The sequence below is a fragment of the Lineus longissimus genome, chromosome 2 (genome assembly GCF_910592395.1).
Source record: "Lineus longissimus chromosome 2, tnLinLong1.2, whole genome shotgun sequence".
NCBI classification, from domain to species: Eukaryota; Metazoa; Nemertea; class Pilidiophora; order Heteronemertea; family Lineidae; genus Lineus; species Lineus longissimus.
The window spans coordinates 8687536-8711444 of record NC_088309.1 but is presented as its reverse complement, the minus strand read 5'-3'; the positions used below and the strand labels follow the sequence as shown (position 1 = coordinate 8711444).

Genomic DNA, 23909 nt, shown 5'->3' with positions numbered 1-23909 from the left:
GGTCTTCTTTGATTTGACCTACTTTTCAAGGTCACAGAGGTCGAATGTACTGTAAATTGGCCATTTTGGGGAAATTGTAATTGCTTGGACCTACATCAAACTTAACACTACATGACACAATACCATGCTCTTTATCCATCTTTCCTCCACATGAGGTGAGCACAATGGCCCTGGCCATTTCATTTAAAAAGGTTTTGGGCTGCAGCGTTTCAAAACTTCAAAACCAAAGTAAGTTTCATACTAATACAATATTTGGAAAGGATCATAGGTGTGCATGTGTTTTCCTCTGATTTGCCACTGGATTTGGTAAGACTGAGATTTGTTGATATATCAGGCTTTCCAAATGTGAGAAACAGATGAATTAAATGTTGAGTACCATTCTTATTTTGCAGGTTAGATTTTCATTCGGTGGGCAATTCTGTCTCTCGTTCATGTTAGATAGGAGTAGTTGGATTGGTTAAGAGAACGTGTTCTGTGGGTACAAGGCGAGGGAACAGTAAAAGAGATTTTTTGTTTTGTCGATCTTTGCTCTAAAGCAAATTATAGGGGACTAGCATTTTTGTTTGTTATCTGAGTTATGTAAGTTAATATTAAACGATTTCTAATTAATCGGTGATTGCAAAATCAGATGTCATCAGAAAAACATGGTCAGAAAAACACTGTGAAAGAAGATCAAGACCAAAGTTTGTTGAGCTGCAGCAGCTGCCAAGCTGTGGAATAGTCTTCCAAGAACAGGAAACCAATGTCCAATGTTCCGGGTTAAAATTTCAAGTTTACAGGTAAGCTTCTAATTATTCTGATATGTGACAGGATAATGCTATTTGCATTGGGAAAGTTGATAACTGTTTGAACAATCCGGTTTTTATTTCAGAGTTTAAAACATAAATGGACAAAGGTTGGACAATGTTTACTTGAGTGTGATCCATCAAAGCCATCTGTCAAAGTAGGTTTGTAAAATCGTTAGTGTGATGTGCATCTGAGCTATCTTAATTCTAGTGCAAGTTTCACCAGTTGTGTGGTGTCACTCTGTTCCTCAACAAATTGTTAAAAGAGGGATAAATGTATCGTGAATATATTTTGTTAATTGTATTCGGCGGTAATTTCTTTCTGTTCTTCTTGTCAAACCGTTAAAACTGTTAATTCGAAACTGTTGGAAGAATAGAATTTAAATATTGTAAAATAAAGAGCAACAGAAATGGACGTATATCGTTTCCGCAAACTTCCATACTGGAGAGGAGATATTGCATTATCAATTACAATTTGTCGGGGAAAGGAATTTTTAAAAAATACCTCGTAATGGTTTAGCAATATTGATGGTTTAGCAACGGTAATGTGAACTATAGAAGTAACCCTTCTTTCATTAAGTTGAACTAGTCATTCTATTTTAAAGATTATATCAATATTTATACATACTTGTGAACAGCATATGTCTATTTCAAACGAGAAATTTACTGTCAATAATTCATGATTAGTTATTTCAGGTTCAGGTACTTATCTTTTAGATCTTGTATTCTTTCAGAGAGCAAATTATTTTTGCAAAAAGAAACATATCAAAGTTCTTTATTCAAAGTTCTTTATATAATCTTATTGAAGGCACTAACTTTTTTACAATATCTTTCACTTTATTCACCTAATCATAAATGACTTCAGGTAGGTCTAATTGGCTCGGTTTCCACAAATTCTGTCTACTGTCCGATTCTCACCCCAGGTTGGATATCCCGATACGATTCTAATAACATTCATAAGATTCCTACTTTAGATCTTATTTAGTTGGCCGGGTCTATTTGGCAAGCTGCTCGCCGAACAGGCATCTTTTTTTGTCCTGTTTGGAGAGCCGCTTGCCAAACAGCACTAAAAAGCCACCCTGTTCGGCCAGCCGGGCTTGCCAAACAGGTAAAAAATCTACCCTGTTTGGCGAGCTGGAGACTTTACTTTAATATTAATGAGTTCGGCTCTCCATTCAGGACAAGAAAAAGTCGCTGTTTGGTAAGCAGGGCTTGCCAAGTAGTCACTTCCTATTTAGTTTCATATGCAATCTCATTCAGTTTCGTGTGCGTGTACATTGAACCTGTAGATCATTACGAGATACTCGTAAGATTTTCAATTAAGACCTTTACCAAGGGTCTCATAAGAATGTTAGAGAGTCCACTTGGATGGGCATAGGCCTGCTACCCTCTCGTGTGTAATCTAGTCTAATATTCAAAGTTTGTTTTTGCATTTACGTTTCAAATTGAGAGGAAATCACTGGAAATGTCATAAACCATATCGAGAATAAATCAAGTCTAGTCTTTATTCACTCTTGAGCATACCTAGCATGTGTATCAGTCTGGTTCACCATTTTGTGTTTGTTATCGCATTTACTTTTTATTTCAGTCTCAGTTGCTCATTTAAAGTTGGAGAGTTTTGCTGTTTATTTGTAGTTGGAATCACATGTGTTAATGTATTTATGTACAGCATATTAAGAAATACAATGTACTTATTGAATAAAAAATAGTCTTCCTTGGTTTTTTTAATAAGAATTGTGTTGATGCTAAGTACATTGTAGACAGAAGGCAAATTGGACTAGGGAGATCTCCACTGTCACTCCATCTATAAAAATCACTGTATGTAATACATACTTGTAAATCAATATGATTTATGAAATGATTTCGAAAGTCTGAATTTACAGAAATCTAAGAAGAAAGATATTACAGTTTTTGTCATGGGGGAGAGCAGAACACCTCCTTTGTCCTCTGCCAGTCAAAAAAGTGGGCCAATATCGATGAAAAAAAAGATTTTTGGTGATCCTTTCCCCTCGGCTCAGCCTTCCAATACATCTACAATTTTGGAGCAGTCTTTTTTTGGAAAAGGGTTTCCTTGCTGGTTGTTTAGCTCTTTGCTATAAGAGTAAGGTAAGACCCGTGATACAATTCAAGCCTAATACAATTATTATCTATGTGTGCATTCATGCACTGCAAGAGTCTCCAGCAGTGTGTAGTCTATGTACATGTGGAACAGTGGCTGACCTGGCATAATGTATTGCCTGCTCAGATGCCAAGAGTGCCTTGTATAAGAGACAATAAGCTGGGATCTTACCAGAGTACCTCGTCAGCTTGGCAGTGGAAGCATGATTAGAGCCGCGAGATTGAGTGTTTTTACCAGGATTTTGTACAGGTTATATGGGTTCTCATCATCCCTGACAACACACAAGGGATTTACTTGAAGATTGTCCATTTTTTCTTTTTCCAAAAATTGAAAATGATTAATAGTTCAAGGGGTGTGCGTAGTGCATATTGTATCCTGTAGTTATAAAAAAAAATTACATTGTGCCAGCTTATAAACGGTGAGAATCTGTAAGCACTTCTGCCAAGAAATGTTAAGGGAAAATAAATATAAATAAATAAATATAGAATTTGTAAAGCGCCTTTCCAGGTCACCCTGCTCAAAGCGCTACCTCCTCTATTTTTTGAAGTGAAGATTGAACAAGTGTGTTTTAAGATCAATATAACATCGTGGGGCAGTTATGGATTGACAGGGAGGACCGAGGATGGGACGCTTTTTCTGTCCTGTCCTGCAGTAGATTGGCGGGGAGATTCGGCACACTTTTGACGCTTTTAGAAAACTTACATAAAGATAAAGTTTGTGGCACTAATGATGTCAGCAATGGCGGATTTGCACTAAAGTTCGAGTCGATTCTCTTGGAGTCAAGTCAGCATACTTCGTTTATCGTATTGATATAGCTCACTGTGATTTAGAGGGAGAAATTGAGTGTGGGATTTATGTGGCAAGGAGGATAATGTGCCTATTCGCCTCTTTTATGCCCTGTAGTAGAATGGCTGGGATAGTTTATCGTATTGATATAGCTCACTGATGAAAATATTGATTAAATCCATATAATTCATCATCAGCATAATCCTCGATTGTCAATTGAGTTGTAAAGCAATTTTTCATGTCGAAAAAGACCGCAAAAGGCTGTTGTCATTTAAAAACCCGATGGTGCATGTGTTTCATCTTGGTGACTTGGTACGCAGTAACGCGATTAAAATACATCAAATGGTGTTCACGATGCCATTTCTTTGTACCGCATGCTGTTAATCATGGTTAATGGATGGATTGTGGCAACATTGTGTCAGGTTTGGCGGTGAAAGCTGGTGGTAGCAAGAGTTTACATGGATTAGACGGAGAGAGTGCATGCCGGCATGAATGATGATATGTTCATCCTCACACGAACGGCTTCCTCAGATCTCTACTCCTTCAAAATGAAGTGATGTCAATTTCAAGGCTGGGAGTCCGAACAGACTCCCACCCTCGACATTAGCATTCACTTCATGTCGAAGGAGTTCTAGTTGCTGTAGGATTTCAACTTCTATTCAAAATGGTGGTGCCTATGGTCGGCCCATAATAGAGTAATGTTGAGGTACAAGCATATAATACATACATGTACTAGTATATCGATCAAAACTTTGTTTACCCTTGATAATATTTTCGCTCGTTAGCCAGCCTGAAGCAGTTAGTAAAGGACATGCTAGACCACTGACGAAAGTTGTAGAAAATTGTAGATATATAACCAATGACTAATATTCAAAACCTTTCACTGTATAATTCAGTGTAACATGCAGCATAACCAATGACTTATTATCATGTGCCGAGGGTGGGTAGGAAATGTTATGAAACGAGGTGTTGACAGCTAATTACGGGCCTTTTTCTATCCCTCCCCATGTCACCCAACCCATTGAGCTCATGGGTAACCTTCCCTCTACGTCGTTCAAGAGATAACACGGTCCGTGCGAACTCGCATACTTTACCGCTAGCACTTGCTACGTAGCAACGCGAGGTGTTAAGTGTCACGAACTAATCGTAATCATATACTGACTCGCTCCAAAGTTGTCATCTGCACGAAACCAGTACTATAGATTGGTGTCAAAAGAGCGACGACGTTAAAGTTTCTATCCTATCGTGTTCGTTTATGACAGACGGTCTTAGATTTCCTTTCCATCTTCCTCAAATGTGGTCCAGTCTGTAGTCTTCACCAACTTTTTGTGAGGTCTTAACGCAATAAACCGAACAATACATGTAAGTACGAATTCAGCACTGGTCATGATAACCCACTTTTTGTTGAGATTTCTATTTATCTCTGTTTGCATTGTCCATAAGCTTCCAGTTTGATTGAATTTCTATGATAATAGAGTTAAGGTTAATCAAACGGGGCATTTTGATCAATCGATCTGTGGCTCTATCATCATCATCATCACGCAGAGTACCCGGGTTTTGGTCGTCCTTTCAGAGTCGCTTGGAGAAACTAAGCGACCGATGTCCAGCGCAGAGAATTAGGCATGTATCATCATCGGACGAAATCACGTCTATTTCATCCATTGTTGTCAGACTTTTGACCACAGTGCAGAGCAAACGCTAAAAAAGAAATTAAACTGCATAGTATAGTAATTTTATTTCGATTTCAGTTAACTCACCATGGCGTGGTTAATGAAACAGCGTGACAACAAAATCAAGCCCGGACAGAACATAGAAATAATGAGAAATAGAGGAAGTCTCTCTTCTGCCACTTCTACAAATTCACTCACACCCTCCCAGCTTGATGTTGACATGCTTCACATGGCGCCTGACAGATTCCTCGGTCTCTGCCAAGGTAGGTACAAAACATTGGTTACTGCACCGAAATGAAACTGCTCATTCAAATCGTCGAAAATGAAAATGGAAATTTCCAAATAACGTCAAAATAACGTCGAAGTGCCATCCATGGCCCCGATTTTTTATCGAAGGATGCGTTTTGCGACTTCGTTTCATTTCATTTCAACGAGTACGATTCGTTTAGATGATTTCATTCCGAGTTTCATCCGCTACCCAAAACATCTTTGCTCTCCAATCTAATTTGTGCTCGAAATTGTATTATGCCAAATGAAATTTGTCTGCGCAATTCATGGTGTAGCTCTTTTTTTCGTGTGTGGCTTGTTTGACGACAGCATTCGTAACCAGAATAGGACTGTCCATCGAAGATTGAGAACGCGGAGGAAGAATAAGAAAAATCATGTGAACTAATTCTATGTAAAAATGATATACACGTACAACATGAAGCTTGTATGAACGATTTCTCTGTCAACATGATATTCATATGAAAAACATATGTGACCCGTTCCAGCAAAACCAGTCGCATGTCGCTCTGAGCTTGCCAGGTTGAGATGGACTGTTTTTTTTATTTCACTATTGTCTGCATTTTGTGAAATCTGACGACATCAATTTCTTCTATTATCTACTGGTGTCGTCTGGGCTCATCTTATGTGCGACATGCGACTGGTTTTGCTTGAACGGGTCACATATGTTACCAGTCATACACTGCTGATCGGCTGAACAAAAAACCTTCGGCTTTTGAGGATTATACCTCAAAAGAAGGCCGGATATCAAACTTTGACTCAAAGAAATACATTTACAGTTATTATTCCTCCGTGATTTTTCTCTGCCTGTTCCATTAGTGATCTATTTTTTCTGAAAGTGTGTGCTACGTTTTCCTCATTTTATCTATCAGATTCTGTCAAAGTGCACCCGATGTTTATTTCTATTGTCGTCGAAGAAATGGGGTGTTCACAATCAGCTTACAGAGCCAGAAAATGACTTAACATTTCCTACCCTTGTTTGGTAGCCTATGAATCTCGCGAGACTAGAGTGGGGTCTTCACGATGACGTCATAGTGACGGTTCTCACCTCCGCACAGCGTGTCGTCAATGCATTACACAAAGATGCAGGGAGATTCCATTCGGGATTAAAATCATTGACAATGATTAAAAAAAGTGTGGGATATCATCCTTGAAACTATGTCAATTTATTCATTTAATGCCAGTTTCTGTTCCAGCGGAGAAAGCGGGAAACTGTGCAGCATTTAAATGCATTGGATTTAAATCGTTGGTATAAGTTGTTGGCGCGGCAATTGCAACTGAATAGAAAACCTGTGAATTCCTAAACTTTTAAGGAAAGCTTTCCTTCCAATCATTGTTTTAAGGTAATCCCATCACCAAGCGTGGTAAACGCATTCAGATGATGAAGATGATAGCAATAGTCATGATCCCTATCGTGGTACTCCTCGCGCTCACCACCAACGTCTTCGCTACAAAGATCAACAGCCATCTTCAAGTCTCCTCTTTGCGACAAATTGTGGTGTTCAGGTAAGTTTTTTTATTATCCCTTGCAACTATGTTTCTCAGCTCCCAACCAAACAAAACTGCTGACTTGACCATGTTGGCCCTTATAACTGATAAGGAATTGAGGCAGGGTGGTCAAGGAACCATAGAGTGAACTTGAGACAGGACATTGAACTTGGCCTATGTATTGACTTCTGTTGAAGCGTTGAGGAACCTCCTAAACAATGTGCGTCCAACAAAGTTCATCTAAATAGTTCATTCACCTGAGCTAAACTGGAGATTTATTAGATATCAAGGACACTCTTCTATCGCGGTGTTTATATTTTAGTATCGAACTCGGTGACGTCCTTCACAATCTGCAGCGAGAGCGAGACATGAGCGCTCTCTACGTAAGCGACATCGCACCAGAACAAGCAAAGAATCTTCTCATTCAACGGTACCCACTCAGCGACCGAGCTCTCATGAACATGTCCTTCTGGCCAGCGGACAACAAACTAGCCGAAACCAGGGCTGAATTCACCACGAAGGAGAAGTTCATGAACTACCTCAACAGACACAGATATGAATTGGATACTCTCAACACGACTGTAAAAATGGAGTTAAGTTTCTACGCGGAGGTCATCCACGTGATTTTCAATTGGTTGGTCGCCAGTGTCACTGACGTAGGTTCCGGCTCCGTCTGGAAACCCCTCACAGCGTATCTGGAACTTATTTACGCTATCGAGAATTTTGGTTTGGAGCGAGCATACGGAGCTATATTTTTCACCCAGGGAAACTTCGACAACATTGATGATTACTTGATATTCATGCAGAGCCAGGATACGGGAAATGTCACTTTTGAATCGGCCAGGTACTATTCCGATTTGGTTCAGGTAAGTCAAATCAAACACTAGCTAGTTTCTTGTCGGACGACAGTCACACGATTTAAATGTGAAAGAATGTCAGAACCTAAAAGAAAAATACACACATCTATGTTATGAGGGTGGAAATCGAATAAGTTCCATCGGTGTCTTTCATCGGAATTATCTTATTCGCCCCTTGCAAAAAAAGGTAAATCACCAAGTTCAAAATAAGGAATGACGGTTTCTTTCGTGATGCCCACTTATTCCCCAAGGGCCTCATCATGTTTGATGATGGAAGCAGATTCCTCCACTTCTAGGACTATCTAGTCAAGTGCCGCTAGAAGCAACTTCATTTCTTTCATATTTTCAAGGAAACTTACGATGACACCATCACAGGAAATGAGCAGTTCTTTCTCATCGTGAACACGCTGCGCCAGGAGGTTAGGAATAACAACGCCTCTGAAAAGGGTTCCTTAGACCGAGGGCTTGGTTGGTACGACAGCATGACACTCTATATGGAAAGGTTGCATCAGGTGAGCGCGAAAATTGATACTGTTGTCACCCCGAATCAACCTCTTTCAAGGGAGGAAGATTGGATGAAGTATTGGGAAATTTACAGTGGGCAGGATCGGGGACTTTCACCCGCAGGTTTTCGACATCGGGGAGTCTTCTCCAAGAGTAGAACCGGTGGATGTGAAGAAGTACGATAAGAGATAGGATATTAGGAATGAGGCGACACTGGTTCACATTCAGAGAACTGACAAATCTGTACTGGAAAATGAAATCTCCCGAAAAGGAAAAAAAATGGTCTGATGCTATTTGCACGACCATTCATTAGAAAGATCCAGCTCCAACACTTGCACTTGATAGTGAACCATTGACATGCGTCATATAGGTTTATTACCATTTTCAGGTCCAGAAAACCCTTGCGGTGAAGATTCTAGAGATCATTGATCAGCAGGAGAGAGAAGAGCTCATGAAGATGATCATCATCGCCATTGTCTTTGGAGTGGTCCTCGTCATGTGTCCCATTATCATCAACGGGGTGTACGCACTCACAAGCGCCATGCAGAAATACTCCATGACACTGGCTGACAGGTAGGAATACGAGTGGAGAGCGAAAATAATTGTGAAGTTCAAAGGCTGCTCATATCTTGTGCCTGTCGGCTAATTTGCCCCCCAAAAACGTTCGGTTTGGTCAGCGCCAAACTGGAATACATCACAAGAGACGAATCGAAGTGTTGTTGTCAATATGGTAGCACTAGCGCGTTGCGTGACATCCGAGTGTTGTTTTTTGGTGTTTTTAAGGGCTTGTCTTAACAAGAAAGCCAATGAATTCTATCAACAACTCATTTCAACCAGGATCGTCGCTTGGATATCTCGCGCACCAGAGCTCACTTCGCTGGGTGGAAGCATTCTTGAATCGCCTACCCAGCAAACTGCGCATGCGCGTTGCCCAAACAACGAGCCGAAATGAGGCTGGGGAGAAGGCCCTACACGCCTCAGCATTAACTATGTCTTGTTGGAATTACAGGACGAAAGCATTGAACAAGGAGAAGCAGCGCACTGACATTCTGCTTTACCAGATGTTGCCGAAACAGGTAGCGGACTCCCTAAAGAGGAACGAGGAAGTAAACGCCACGGCCTACAGCGAGGTCACCATCTTCTTCTCCGATATTGTGGGTTTTACAGAGATCAGCTGTAGGAGTTCACCAATTCAGGTACTGAAATGCGCTCCGGTAACCACCGCCGACTCCAGTCAGTGTAGAGGTATGGTTGTCACATTTTCGAGTTCAGTCACACTGTCTCGGAACTTTGAAACAGATCCTCTCTATTTGCGGGAATTTCATTGGTCTCAGTTGGATGACTAACTTGACTTCGCATAGGAATCCTCAATTTTATCACTATACGTTTCATTTTTTAAAGATGTTTCTGTCAAAGCAATCGGACAGAGAGCTCATTTTGTACCGACAAGTGTTTCACCACCCGCTTGTCATTTGCCATTATGGCTGTACAGTTAATAGTATACCTGGGGCTTAGATTGCATCAATGCCCTCTCAACTCAATCGGCCTTGTTTTTTATGTCTCCTCAGCTTATTTAAAAAAAATGTCGATTATTTTTATTTTGGTAGGTGGTCAACATGTTGAATTCTCTGTACACCTGTTTCGACTACCGAATCGGGTTGTATGATGTCTACAAAGTGGAAACAATTGGCGATGCCTACATGGTCGCATCGGGTAAGTTCTGACTCTCACGTTATACTTCACTAACTTAGTCCTCCTAAATCCTGCGGTTACCGGTCTTGCATGTAGAGGAGATATCATCTTTTTATTGCACAGAAGCGTTATAATCGCAGGTCGCACACAACGATTTAAATTGCTCTTTTGCGCTGCGCTATACCATCGTCGTTTATCCAAGCTTTTTTAGCTGGTGTCTTGGCCAATGCAGCTGTAACACGTTTGCATAATACGTACTCGTTTTTTTTCAATGACTAGTCGTTTTTATTGCAGGCCTCCCAAAGCCGAATGGTGAGCGCCATAGTGTCGAAATCGCCACCATGGCACTCAATCTACTGGACAGCATTAATCTTCTTGACATTCCCCATCTTCCTGGCACAAAATTCAAGCTAAGGATCGGAGTTCATACCGGTAGGACATTCTCATTTCGAGCGTAACAATTAGATGCTGTTTGTTAGTGAATAAACTGCTGTGGCTTATCAGAGAATGAACTGCTGTTGCTTATTAGAGAGTGAACTGCTGTTGCTTATAAGAGAATATATTGCTGCTGCTTATTAAAGAATGAACTGCTGCTGTTTATTAGAGAATGAACTGCTGCTGTTTATTAGAGAATGAACTGCTGCTGTTTATTGGAGAATGATGGACTGTTGTTGCTGGATTCATCTACATGTAGTTACAAATTTAATCATGTTGCAGATTACAAATCATTTACAGGAAGCACCGTTCTTCTGTGAAATCACTATACCTTGGTCAAAGCGCCTTTAAATTTTTATTCCCCGTCTCCACAGAATATTTGCTGGAGTTTCGAAGAGCATGACCAGAAAGCGTTAACTCATTTGAACTCGACCAGTAGGGGGCCCCGTATCTCAACCGAAAAAAACCCCAAAACTTTAAATTTCACCTCCTTTTAACTTCTTTCGTTTCAGGAGCAGTGGTGGCGGGTGTTGTTGGGACAAAGATGCCCAGGTATTGCCTCCTCGGTGAGACTATCACAGTTGCTTCAAAGATGGAGGCACTAGGCATGCGTATGTATTATTGTTTATCCTCATTGTCGTATGCTCCAAACGTCTCCGTTGAAATAATTTTACACCCGAGTGAAAACCATTTAACAGCCCCTTCGTCAAGTTGACTTTTTTGGCCTGGCAAAAAAGGACTAATGCTTTAATACGAAGACTACTAACTATCCTGGTAGTTCCAGAAAATAACCCAATCTTTCGAATCCAATACAAACCTCTAGAATTGTCATTTATGTCTATATTTTAGCCGGTCGTATCCACATCAGTCAGGTGACACACGATGCCTTGGAACAACAAGGCGGATTCAACATGGCATTGCGGGATGACAATGTTATCAAGGTAAAAGAAAAATGAATTATCCATGTCACCACCATCACCTCAGCCACACTCACCCAACGATTGTGCATACAAAATTGGACACCCTACATCCTTCCAAAAGTCCCCTTTAAAGGGGCGTTTCAGGCTGGAGCCAGATGGGTAAGATTAAGTTGAGCGAAGTCGTCAATAGGCGTATCGGCAACCTCACAGCACGTCGGAACTATTCACTACGACAACACGACTAAACCTCCTTAGACTCTTCACTTTTTAGTAACGTTGAAGCCAATACTGACCTCCCTAGTTTCCTGCCTATGTTCTTATACCCTTCAATTCTTTCAGAATGACCATGAGCTGATGACGTTTAAAGGCTCGATGCGCACCTATTGGCTCCTCGACTGTGAAGAAATGGCCCGGGGGCCACCAAAGAACGACAGTATGGGAGAAAACATGCTTTCAGAACTGACGTACGACCGAACGCAATGACATGGGCCTGGAGCTAGACCTAGACTTAACTCCTTCATGCAAGTTGCTTGACGCCACCCTTCATTTATCAGAACGACCATGAACTGATGACATGCAAAGGCTCAATGCGCACATACTGGCTGCCTACTATGAAGATATAACACAGAGGCTACCAATAAAAGGTGCATCCAAGTCGCCCTCTACGGGATGAAGTAATTTGGGCCGAAAGAAGTGAATAATTTACATCCGACTTTGCTCTAAAAAATTACATTCTGGACGCAGTGGTTTCGGCCTGTCCCATCCCACAAGTGAAAGATAAATTCGACGGGGTGCTGCATCGGGATCCTACACAAAATTAACTTGGTGGCTGCATCTGGGTGATGGAACTACATGTTTGGTCGACCATTTTCTTGACCACCCCATGTTAGTAGTAAATGGATTACCCAAGCTGAGGCGCTCAAGACGAAATCGTAGTCGAGACTTTGATCAATGATAGTTCGATATATATTTAACTTCAATATGTTAAAGTACTATAAATACATATATGAATGAATAGAGAATTAACATTCTGCAACGTTATTACAAGGAGGGTAAGTTTTGGCGTTATTGGCACCGATGGATTTGTACTTGGTAAAAAAGCAAGATGCTGACGATATTGTTCGATCAGAAAGATATATATGTTGTCACACCACTATTGAATGGCTATACATGTACACGGTTTTGAAAAAATGTCGTTCTAATGTGCTTGATACTCCCTACCAGAATTACGAAGACTCTTCCTTATCCCAAATCGGCCATCATGACAAACCGAGGGCATTGTTTTGTATCAGTTTGTGGATTTACTGAGATTTAAAGAGAAAAAAGTGATATATAAACAATGTTGGTCATGATGCAATGGTAGGGTAGTTTACGATGTATTTCACTTCAAAATACCGTGCGAATGAATTGTTAATAAAGTTAGGGACCGGTCATTTAGTACGGAGGCACATTTTATGAATTTCAGGACTACCTCCCCACTGTACGGAAGCGTACCCGAGCGTACGCAAGAGCCCAACGTATCACCTGCGTACGCACGTAAAAACGATCGCCAGTCAGTACTGGTGTATGTACATGTAGTCAATGGCATACTATTGTACTTGATGTTGTCATGCTGCATGATAAAACAATATAACAAACTTATTTTTTTGGTATAAATGTAATTTTATAATGTTCGAAATCAAAACTGTTATGAATTCTAGCTAGAACGTATCATCATTTTGATACATGATACGTTTTCCTCCGACATGGTTGTACGACTTCTTACATTAGTTTTTGTATATTTCTGTGCAAGTAAAATCCCGTCTCTGTATACATTTAATTATTTCTTATTGTTTTTGTTAGAGCAGTAAGACACGGTGCAACATGTGGTTTGTCATCCGTATCTAAGTGAGACAACTCTACATTCACGTACTTGCTCCCTTACGAATGATTCTGTTAACACACAACAACATAAGAGATTGCGCTCGTTAATATACCAGTACGGTAGAAGAGCGATTGTCAACTCACTGGTTCATCCAACTTCGCGATTCAAAAACTTTGACAACTACGATACTCGCTGCACCCGAAGCCCCATTGAATATCTGTTAGCCGCCTCCTTCTCCATACAAGTGCCCTACTATTTACTCAAATGGATTGAAGATTAATGATTCTAATAATTGTTTATCTTCGGTAATACTACGAGAAGAACCACACTCGTCAATGCAATCACCAATAGAAATAGGAACAGGAAGAAACGGTCAAGAATTGCAGCTGCAACTTTCCAGTAGTGTCCGTAGCCACTTACAGCAGGTTGTGTTGCGGCAGGGAAGGGATTTTTTTCCGACAGAGCGGCCGCCTCTTGAAACTGATCCACAGTGTCATGCAATCCTGAATCTAGGTCCGTGCTAAATGTATCAGACTGTTTGACCTGGATTTTAGTTGCTTTCCTCTCGTTTAATCGAAGATCCCTGACTAATTGGCGCTGGAATGTGACGGCCGCAAGATATCCGTACACAAGGGTCTTCGTCCAGTCCGTGACCGGCTTCTGCGGATCGTGGTGATGCACGTTCAGGACAAGCATGGAGGCGACCACAGACAGTGATGACATGGCTACCTGAATGGTCAGGTAGATCGCTATAAAATATAAAAAGGGGAATACATAGTGTATCACTCGTAGAAAGAGTTCTTTGAAAATCTTTGTGCAGGTGCCATTGCCCTATTCTAATACAAAGTATAAATGACCCTTGTACATGAGGATCAATGTAGTGATGTATATGTTGCTAGACGTCAGGAAGGAGTTTTTGCCTGACAGGGAATCCTGCCTTCATGACCAATGTTATGGCGACCAAGTGCTCCAACGAACTACTGACTTGTCATCAAATCAGGAGTCAATATCCAGCGATCGAATAGAAAAAGAATATGGAGAAGGTAGACGAGGAGAGATAGAGGGGAAGAAGAGAAAGCAGATGGAGGAGGAGGGGAGGAGGAGGAGGAGGATAATGAGGAGGAGGAGGAGGAGAAAAAGAGGAGTGAGGAGGGGGAGAAGGAAGAAGGAAGGAGAAGGGGCGGTGTAGGTCGTGGCGGTCGTGGGATACATCAGAAACTTACACAGTACGGGTGTCGTATCCGAGCTCCTCGGCAGAGTATCTACAATGATCGTCTGATAGACTGTGAAGGCAAGTAGGATGGTGACACTAAACGAGACCTTCTCGCCGGCTTCACTAGGTATTAAGAAGGTCAAAACCACTAGCAGCGACATGAAGACGCAGGGAAGAACCATGTGTACAACGTAGTAGTCTGAACGGCGGCGGAGGACAATCGACGCCTTGTACATAGCAGAGGCATCCAGGTTAGCAAAAGAAAGCGTTTCTAGCGGTGGCAGTTCCTCCGTAATTGCCCATGTAGTTATCACATCCCATTCAGTGCTGGTCTGTAAACAGAGAAAATTTTCTTTAACGCTACAACCGTCAGTGACCTTGGCCAAAATGTTACCAATAAAAGCGTGCACTGTAGTCAACTCGGGAACTGTAGTGTTAGATACTTCCTCAAAAAGCATCAAGATTTGTATCCTCAACAAGTGATATTACATCGAAATGAAAAGGTCATCAAGGCGGAATCAGAACTTACCTTGTAGTCATCCAACGAAATTTCTGGATTTGTGTCTGTCATGACCAGATTTGGAAGTAACAGGGTGGCAGACACAAGTTTTACATCGCAAACATGTTGATCAAAGGGAAAGTAGGTCATGTCAACTTCGCAAGAAGTCGTGTACACGCGTTGCCTTCTCCACAGGACGACTGTGCCTTGATCAGTTTTGACGACTTGTACTTGACTTCTGTCATTTTCGGTCAGCACGTACAAGTTTTTGTCAACACTGAAATTCAACCATTGATAGACGATAGAAGCTACATTTTTCTCAGATTTAACAAATGAAGTGCAACCAAGCACCATCCCTAGCTAACTCGTTGATACACCGGAGTACCTCTGTGGAGAACTGTAGCAGCGCACTCAATCCTTCTTGATTGGTTAACAATATCTTTACCTTTTTTTAGGAGACAACTTCCTCTCCCCTAACTAACCCAAAACAGAAACGACGATTATGTTCTCATTGCACAATACAGTAGGAGTTGTACCATATATTGATCTATTGGTATCACTGAGAACACCAGCGCATGGTCTGAGAGACTTTGTGAGTCCATGTATTTTTGTTTGAGTACAGCGCTGCTATTAATTGCGTAACAGATATTACTTTCTGAAGAACGACTCTTTCACCTGTTCATCAGTCCAATGTCTGGCATCCAGATAGAATCCGCGGGGAGAGTAACAAATGTCAAGTTGTCGTATTCCGACGGGTTCCATACAAGGAAGGGATCAATCCAACCCTGCATAACGGATGGAAAAAAACGGCAGAGAATAATCCAGGTACTCATTTGGGAATACTAGTAAAAAAGCTGGAGGAAAGTGACATTTCACTCTCTGTTATACAAGAAGCTAGCTTGGTCTTTCACTAATGTTATGTGATTCTACATGCACTATTAAGAAAATCCATACGTGTATTTCAATTTACGTGGGAACCTGGTATCGGAGCATTATAAAAAAAGAAAAGTAACTTACAAAACCAATGGTCGCCGAAAATGTTAGTGTGTGGTCTCGGCCATGCTGAAAGATGAATATTCTAAAAACTTGAAAACCAAAGGAAAAATATGTCATGGTCGGGTTTCCCTTGCCATGCTTGCTCACCTGGGTGGCTTCCTACCGGCCATCTACTATATTCACTAAAGTGGCGGTCAACAGCCTACTCATGCTGAAGTCTGTGAAGTCCACACCCAAAATACATTGGGAACCTATACAAATGTATGTAAAGCATAATGGGTTCGAACATGTCCAAGAGAAATTAAGAAAAACTGATTCTCGCACACTGGAAGGGCTTCCAAGTTTTCTGAGACTCTCCTCCTTAACTCTTTTTTTGGCGGTAATCATACATTGAATCAATATTTTCTTTTTAGTGAAGTTATTAACCTATGGTGATACGTACCAAATCTATGATTTGAAGGAGCGAAATAAACGGAACCACTTCGACAGGAGAAAATGCATTCTCAACCGGCACTGCATGTTTATTGTACCCAGAGATGAGATCATTGATTAGGATGCCAATAGCTGTGGCCGGGGCTGAAAATGATCAAGAAACTTGTTTTAGGGTGGTCGTATTGTCTTCATCGTCTTCCCAAACGCTTCCAAATTTCAATGTTATGCATCAAAATTGATAAACAAAGTCATGGTTGTACCCAGAGACAGAGTACCTTAGGCAAAAGCGAGAGGAAATAACGTACATTTGAATGTTAAATGTTTGTTTGTTTGCATTAGAGCCTGCGGTAAAAATTGCGGTCGCTGCCATAAACTAAAGAATAAGACGAAAGGAATTCCTTACCTGTGTCATTTGTCCTTCCGAAAGTTACAAAGTAATTCGAACCGAGCAAATTTAAAACGAATAGAATTTTCGCAGCTCGTGATGAAAACAAGAGGAGTGTCATTGTTGCTTCCTGTGGATCCTCTGATCTTGACGACCAATTCAAGCAGAAAGATGCGCCGATAGCTATTCCCTGTCAACAAATCCACCAAGCGCCGACGTTATTCGTGTACATCTTGCATCTATCTGTTGCCCAACGAAATAGAAACAAACATTGCCGCTATACCGTAACCATGCAATGAAAATTGACCTATATAGAGTATATCGGTGAACACAAGAGCACTGTTGAAATTTATTTTCAATGTGTATTGAAAAATTGAAAATTGAAAAATTGAAAAATCACAAATTTCAAATTTTGAACAAACGCGTAGGCCTTTAGCAGCCAATTGGTTTTTTTCACATGTCTCTATATCCAAGTAACTGAGAATCATAGGATATAACAAATTACGAGTCGATCAGAACATTTGAGTTCTTTTCACAACGAAGTCCTTCAGTCGATTGAAAGTGTCAAGACGACTGAGTATGAATTTTTATATGTGGTACCATGGTTACCCGCAACGTATTGCTTGTGATGCGACACCTCACTTATTTGTCCACCGTAGGTCCATGGCACAATCGTCTTCCTTCACACTATACCCTTATATAACGGTAAAATATTTTTATAAGGCAATTCACAGGCGAAATGGTCAAATATCCGCAGTCCTGCCTCTGGTTAGCGGGATGAAGGTGACTACATGATAGTGTGTGTCCCTTTCACATGAAAATCCGACTTGTATAAACATATGATAAAGCCATATACATGTAATACAAAATAATATAGCAACAAACCGCGGAAATAAACAAACAACTGTTGATAAAACGTAACCACCGACTTCCTTTTTTTTGCTTTGGGTTTGTATTGCGCGTATCTGGAAAATATCATTACGTGATGCCGCCGTACTTCCTGTTAATAGGCACGTTTTGCAACCCATACGGACGACAACCTACATGTACGAACTACAAACGTCTTTTCGGTCACCACGTCCTGTGCTTATTCATTTATGCTCGTAGACCATCGTCTATACTTAATAGTTGTGCAAGGAATCGGGGAAATTGTTAAAAGATATTGGCCAATAAAGTACCAGTACATTTACATGCATCGTACATGAACATGAACATGTACTTCGTTGTTCGTAGCTTTTCGTAAAGAAGGTAAGAGCTGCAAAACCTGCGTAAAATATATCGTTTGCTTTTTCTTCCAAAGAACTTGAGAAATGACATATCCTACAGGATATCTGAGAGTTTTAGATATTGTTTTAATGGCCTTATACATGTATATATCAGTATATTACGCATGTAGATCCGAATAGAGAAAATTCTTTCCTGGATGGCCGTGATTTAGGAAGGAGTGCTCATTTATCCGAGGTGTTATGCATTGCCAACACATTTTGAGGACTGCGATACAATATATGTCCCACTCCCAAGAGAAAGTTTCAACACACACTCTTTCCAGCAACCTTGGCCTCCTCGTCCAACACAGATTTCTCTGGCTTCCTTTTCCCCTCTCTGACCTCATCTATCGGTCGCAGCGAAATCTCGTCGACCTGTATAAATACAAACGCTAAAAGAGTTTTAGTTAAGCTCTTGAAAAGACTTTTAGGGCTTTGCAACCAACACAAATGCGCACCCCTTAAAGATTTTTCGATAAAATCAAAATATAGGTAATAGGAAACATTGTTGCAAACATATTTAAGGCGAGGATTGATTGGGAAATACATGAAATTAGGTCGATCAAACACCCATCACTGAATTTGAAGGATTCTTTTGGTTTCTCAAGCGCCAGAATATTTCTCCGAAATTTGCGTGTGTACCAACCTGAACACGGGGAGGCGTTCCCAGGGCGTATACCAATGCGTCAGCTACATCGTCTGGTTCAAGGGCCTGTAAAAAATTAAGAAACTTCTCCTAAGTCGTTGACCATTCAGCAACTTCAATCCAAACGTAAGCACCCAAATTATGACGATGAAGTCTTTGTATGTTCAAGGGTAGTACTTTGAGGTTGAATCTGAATTTTTTTACAATGGTGTAAATATTGCCTCTTACATGAATTTGGATAAAAATCCGTTTTTCTTTCTTAGGCCTACTGCTTTACCTGAAATGCATCCACGATAATCTCTCCATTTTGTTGATAAGAGCGTCCATCGCGACGTACATAATCATTTTTAGTTTTCCCTGGGCATATGGTCTGAATAAAAAAATGTGAATCCTTTACAGATTATTAAATGAATTGGTTTGGTAAAATGATTATTTATTGAATTTAATCTATCAAGTAACAAGAATATCATATTCCTGCGACTTTGTAAGTCATTGACCACTCTGAAAATTACTTCATCATTTGCAATTGGAACACTTACGTATTCAGAAGATTACAATGTATGTGCGTTGTTTACCTACCGTTGTTCTGATCCTGGACCTCATCTGCCTCAGTTCCAGTCTGAGGGCCTCTGCCTGGGCGAGGCAGGCATGCTGCGTCATTGATAGGACATGGACACCTGGGTCTTCAGGCACCAAATGGCTGGCTGTACTGTGACAAAGGGGGATAGTGTGATGAGAAGAAGAGAGCGTTACGCGACATCCCCTATTAAAAGCATCGGGGGTTCCAGAAGCATCCTAAATGGAAACCTGTTAAAAATATTCACGAAAAAGCACCGCACCCTTAAACGACATAAACAGATGTACCTATACGAAGCACTTACCTGTTGATATAGAAAATGTGTCCATCATCAACCCCACGACTCGCAAGTGATTTTACAACTTCTCGGCTTATGATGCTGCTTGCCTGAACGTTAATCTGAAAACATGACAATGGCTTTAAAGTCATAAAATTAGAAGGTGATTGATACCGATGGCCTCGCGGTTAAGGCGTCCGTCTCACTCGTGAACAGATGGCTGAAAGATTTGAGCTAGATTCGATAGTCCTTTCCGATGAGGCCGGTTGGTTAGCCCCTGGCACAGTTACAAGCAGCCTTCTCGGTGTCTGGATACAGGAGTTTGGAACTAAATAGTGTCTCATAAGCTAATTGTTAAGTGCTGGCCCTTTCATTTGGCCGATAATATGATAAACACTTTTACTTCACGTTACTTATTCATGTACATGTAGTCTAAAGAACCTTTATTTAACAGAGTTAACTTTGCCCTGTTTAAGAATACCCAATACCTCTAACATGCGTTTCAGCTCCGCAGCATTGCCTTGCAGGATGCTGGCATCCATTTTGGCGCATGCGCAATGAATACAGACATCAACGCCACCATACAGTTCCATTATAATCTGGAACATCTTGATGATATTTTCCTCCTTCGATATGTCACACTTCAGAGGGAAGAGCGAACCTCCTTGGATAAACGACATACCATCTTCTTCCTTTAGCTGATTGGAGAGTGCCTAAAATGAAGTTTTTGTGAACGTTTCCCGTAACTACTTGCACTTAAATTTGGGTGTACAGGTTGATCACTTCAGATGTTACTTCCAAGTCTATCAGAAGTGCGTCCCAGTCAGCCAAACACTTGTTGTAATTCCACTGTAAATCATTTTTAGTGCACGGATATCAGAGTTTGTGTGTCGCCCAAGCGACTGTTGCACTTTAGTTATATTGTAATAACGGTCATGATGGTACTTTTACCATTGATTATCATTTCTGGATGACTAAATGTCACTCGCGCGCCGGCCGGCCTGTTGGTGTACTCGACGCAGCAGTTTTTTGAGGAGGCGACAGCCCCCTTCAAGCATGTTCAATGTACTATAATGATAACATTGAACCTAAAGGCAAGTGTAACATTTCTAAACGTTAATTATTTCGTCAAGCTTGCCACATGATTATCATATCGCAGCACAATGTCCCTCGGCTGATTTATCAACCACAGGTAGACTTGGGGATCTATGGCGTAGAGATAAATATTGATACACCGCTCCTGAACCTTGCAATGAAGGGAACATGGAAGGGCCGACTTAAGTTTCGTCCAAGTCCTCCTGTAAAAGAAATACGACTTCATTTTGTTCATTTAAATTACACTGGAACAAATTTAAATCCGTCACCACACAACTGGTCACTTTTTTTCAGTGGGACATTTACTGTTACACCGGGACTATACCTCTTCTTGAAGCGAAAGAATTCAGACGAGAATCAAAATAAAGTCTTACCAGAATCTTCTTGACATTTCTTCCGCTGCCGATGACCTTCATGCCGTGGTACACGAGCTTGCAGGCGACGGCCGCTCCTACCGCCGAGGAGGCTCCAGTTATCAGAACAGTTCTCCCTCGCCACCGCTCCATGGTTTTCCAACGCGCGTCTGAATGGTGCATATTGGTTCTTCGTAAACCACTGGTCAATAAATGGAGTACACTGGCTGTACTTGATATGATGGATTTTTTGACACGTGAGATACCGTCTGCTTTCCGTTCCTCAATCACATTTAGACTTGAAATTGATGATATTGACAAAACAAATATACCGAATGTATGTATGGATTTTCAACATGCAGACGAGTCGGTGCATTCATATCCAACAGATATATGGCAAGGAAGTGGTTAATAAGTGGGCGAAAGTGGTGACTGAAAATGATTCCCATGACGAATAGAGAAGGAAAGACGGAACGCAGGACAAATTATATGGATTGGGTATCGATACTGAGAGATAAAGAACGCGACCCGACGGCCCGGAGTCACGGCCTTAGAGAGTTTTCAGACTATATGGGGAATTGCCAAACAGACAGCAATTGTTTTCGTGTAGGTGGCCTATTTGCATCAGGTGAGCTTAACGCAGCCTCTGCGAAAGAAACGACGGCGCTTCTAGTCCGACGCCCAGTTGAGTAGAGATCAGCACGTTCCCTCACACATTTACATCCTCTTCAAACAGGGTCTACAACATGACTCTACATCGCAGACCTACATTAATGGCTGCTGTATATTAGAAACCGACGTGCATAAAATTTCAGTGCCAAAGACCGATACTGCTGTATTCTCGGAGTCAGAATTACGTCACACATATCATCAGAAGAATAAACATTAAAATTGATATATTGAACTCGTATTTTGTCAATAGTTGTGAATGAGAGAGTATATGTCTGTGTATCGTTGTGCGTTCATTCTGAATGTGACATAACCTGATTCCACAATAGAGTTGGTACCTGCGCTCATACATTTAGCAAGATTTCCCAAAAACGAAATCAAATATTAACAGATGCGCTTTAATTACGCTTTTGGGACCACTACACACTACAATGCATTATCTAGCATACTATTTGGACAAAATACGTTCTCATGTAAAACGTTCAATATCAATCAACACTCTCTATTCTCGATTTTATCAAATGCAAAAACAAGACGATATTGTGATATTGCCACACATTTCTCCAAGATTTGTTTTTATCCATACAATTCAGTACCATGGAAACATCCAAGACATTGTAGTTAAAGAATAAGCCTAAAGAGAAATTTCGAATATGACGAATTACCAATAATGATCACACTAATTTACTCATTAATGAATAATGCATGACGAAGTGATTCGTTCAAATGTGGCACTAACAATTTGCAAACGCGGTGAAATCGTATTCATTTCATTGCCATGCGCAGTGCAGTCAGGGATTGAGAATGTCAACTTTGGTTAGTCCGATTTTCAACACTCATGTTTACTCGCGCATAAACGTGTTCAGCACCACAATGGGGTAGTGATAATATATCAAGCATATCCCTGAAAGCCCGAGCGTAGTAAAATGGCTATTTTTATGCCGATTATGAACTTAAAAAGCGTCCCTAATCATCAAAACGGAGGATATGTTGGTTTTTGTTCGCCGAATATTATTAATCATGCTTTTGTTAACCCAAAGCTGTTGTGGTGCCAGTGGTCTCTCGTGATACCTTGCTGGTCTGAGAATATCAAAAGCCGGTATGAGCTGCGTGATTGCAGAATAACTTCAACACGACAGATTGTCGAATGGCAGTCAAGTGCTCAGACACAATCACGGGACCAGGAACATAAGCGACCTTAGGCTATCTTAAATAATGACCAGTCCCCGTTAGAATCGTTCATTCACGTTCTTTAACCGACGTTGTTTAAAAACACACATTTTTTTGTAGTATTTTCACCCAAAAGAAAGTACGAAGTTTTCCGGATCAGAATCCAAAATCTGCATTCCAGTACAAGAAGATTTGAAATGAGGACAATTTGGGCGTTGAGAGTACTTTGCGAAGCTTAAATGGACCTTAAACGAGAACTGATACATCCTGATCACGGATGGTTTGCTCTACATCCGTGCCCTGATGATCACGAAAGACCTATGTAGTCTCTGCGGCTTTTTATTTCGCCAAATTTACAAACAAACGACTCGAAATGTACTGTGACGTCACAAAATGGACGCCGATTCTGACAGAGAGAATTATCATCATCAATTGCGCGTTCCGTCGGGTTTCGACATTGCACATGTCCGGACCAGATCTCTCCAGGCCATCCTATCATTGGTCAGATAATACTGTATGCTTGAATATTTCATCTGCCTTCGAGAATGTTACAATGATTGTTTGTTGAAAGTGTTCATAGGGCGGCGCTCCTCTTCAAGCTTCGCCTTCACTGTAGTAGCAGCAGCAGCAGCACATAGCAGGGAGCTCACGCCCTAGGTTCAGGATAAGACGTAAAGTGGAGGATTGTTGTCGGATTCTGAATTTTGATCGCATCATTAGCAGGATTCGAGTGATTGGAGAAATGGCATCTGTAAGTTAACACCTTATGATCCACTAGTCTTTTTCATTCAATTTGGTTTTCAATTTTCCTGCAATCGAACTAAGGATGACAATGTTGTAAGCTGAAAATTATATCGCGCTCAAACTGGTCCCGTCCCTTACTTTAGAACTAGACTATACCATAAAGGAGCCACAAACAGACAGTCC

At 41.0% G+C, this 23909-nt stretch overlaps 4 protein-coding genes across 7 annotated transcripts in view; 2 read left to right on the top strand and 2 right to left on the bottom strand.

The window, feature by feature from the left end:
- Positions 1-4964: 4964 nt before the first annotated feature.
- LOC135483626 (uncharacterized) lies at positions 4965-13116 on the top strand. Its single transcript, XM_064764606.1, has 12 exons — positions 4965-5052; positions 5439-5623; positions 6989-7119; positions 7424-7999; positions 8341-8502; positions 8883-9067; positions 9504-9690; positions 10102-10207; positions 10481-10618; positions 11134-11232; positions 11471-11562; positions 11881-13116. Exons 2-12 carry the CDS (start codon positions 5449-5451, stop codon positions 12022-12024), a joined length of 1995 nt encoding a protein of 664 aa, XP_064620676.1. The 5' UTR covers positions 4965-5052; positions 5439-5448; the 3' UTR covers positions 12025-13116.
- A 574-nt stretch (positions 13117-13690) lies between these two features.
- Positions 13691-15267, bottom strand: LOC135499353 (neuronal acetylcholine receptor subunit beta-2-like). The gene is made up of 3 exons (XM_064790102.1): positions 15148-15267; positions 14629-14950; positions 13691-14154 (listed from the first exon to the last, which is right to left on the bottom strand). Exons 1-3 carry the CDS (start codon positions 15265-15267, stop codon positions 13691-13693), a joined length of 906 nt encoding a protein of 301 aa, XP_064646172.1.
- A 3839-nt stretch (positions 15268-19106) lies between these two features.
- LOC135499342 (dehydrogenase/reductase SDR family member 11-like) lies at positions 19107-21296 on the bottom strand. Its single transcript, XM_064790091.1, has 5 exons — positions 21165-21296; positions 20184-20408; positions 19723-19817; positions 19421-19550; positions 19107-19211 (listed from the first exon to the last, which is right to left on the bottom strand). Exons 1-5 carry the CDS (start codon positions 21294-21296, stop codon positions 19107-19109), a joined length of 687 nt encoding a protein of 228 aa, XP_064646161.1.
- A 2284-nt stretch (positions 21297-23580) lies between these two features.
- LOC135482519 (calbindin-32-like) overlaps positions 23581-23909 on the top strand; it is a 51059-nt gene continuing 50730 nt past the window's right edge. For all 4 annotated transcript variants that reach the window (XM_064762608.1, XM_064762609.1, XM_064762607.1 and 1 more), the window contains exon 1: positions 23581-23733. In XM_064762608.1, coding sequence (XP_064618678.1) covers positions 23725-23733 — 9 coding nt within the window. In that variant the 5' untranslated portion in view covers positions 23581-23724. The remainder of the gene's footprint in view (positions 23734-23909) is intronic.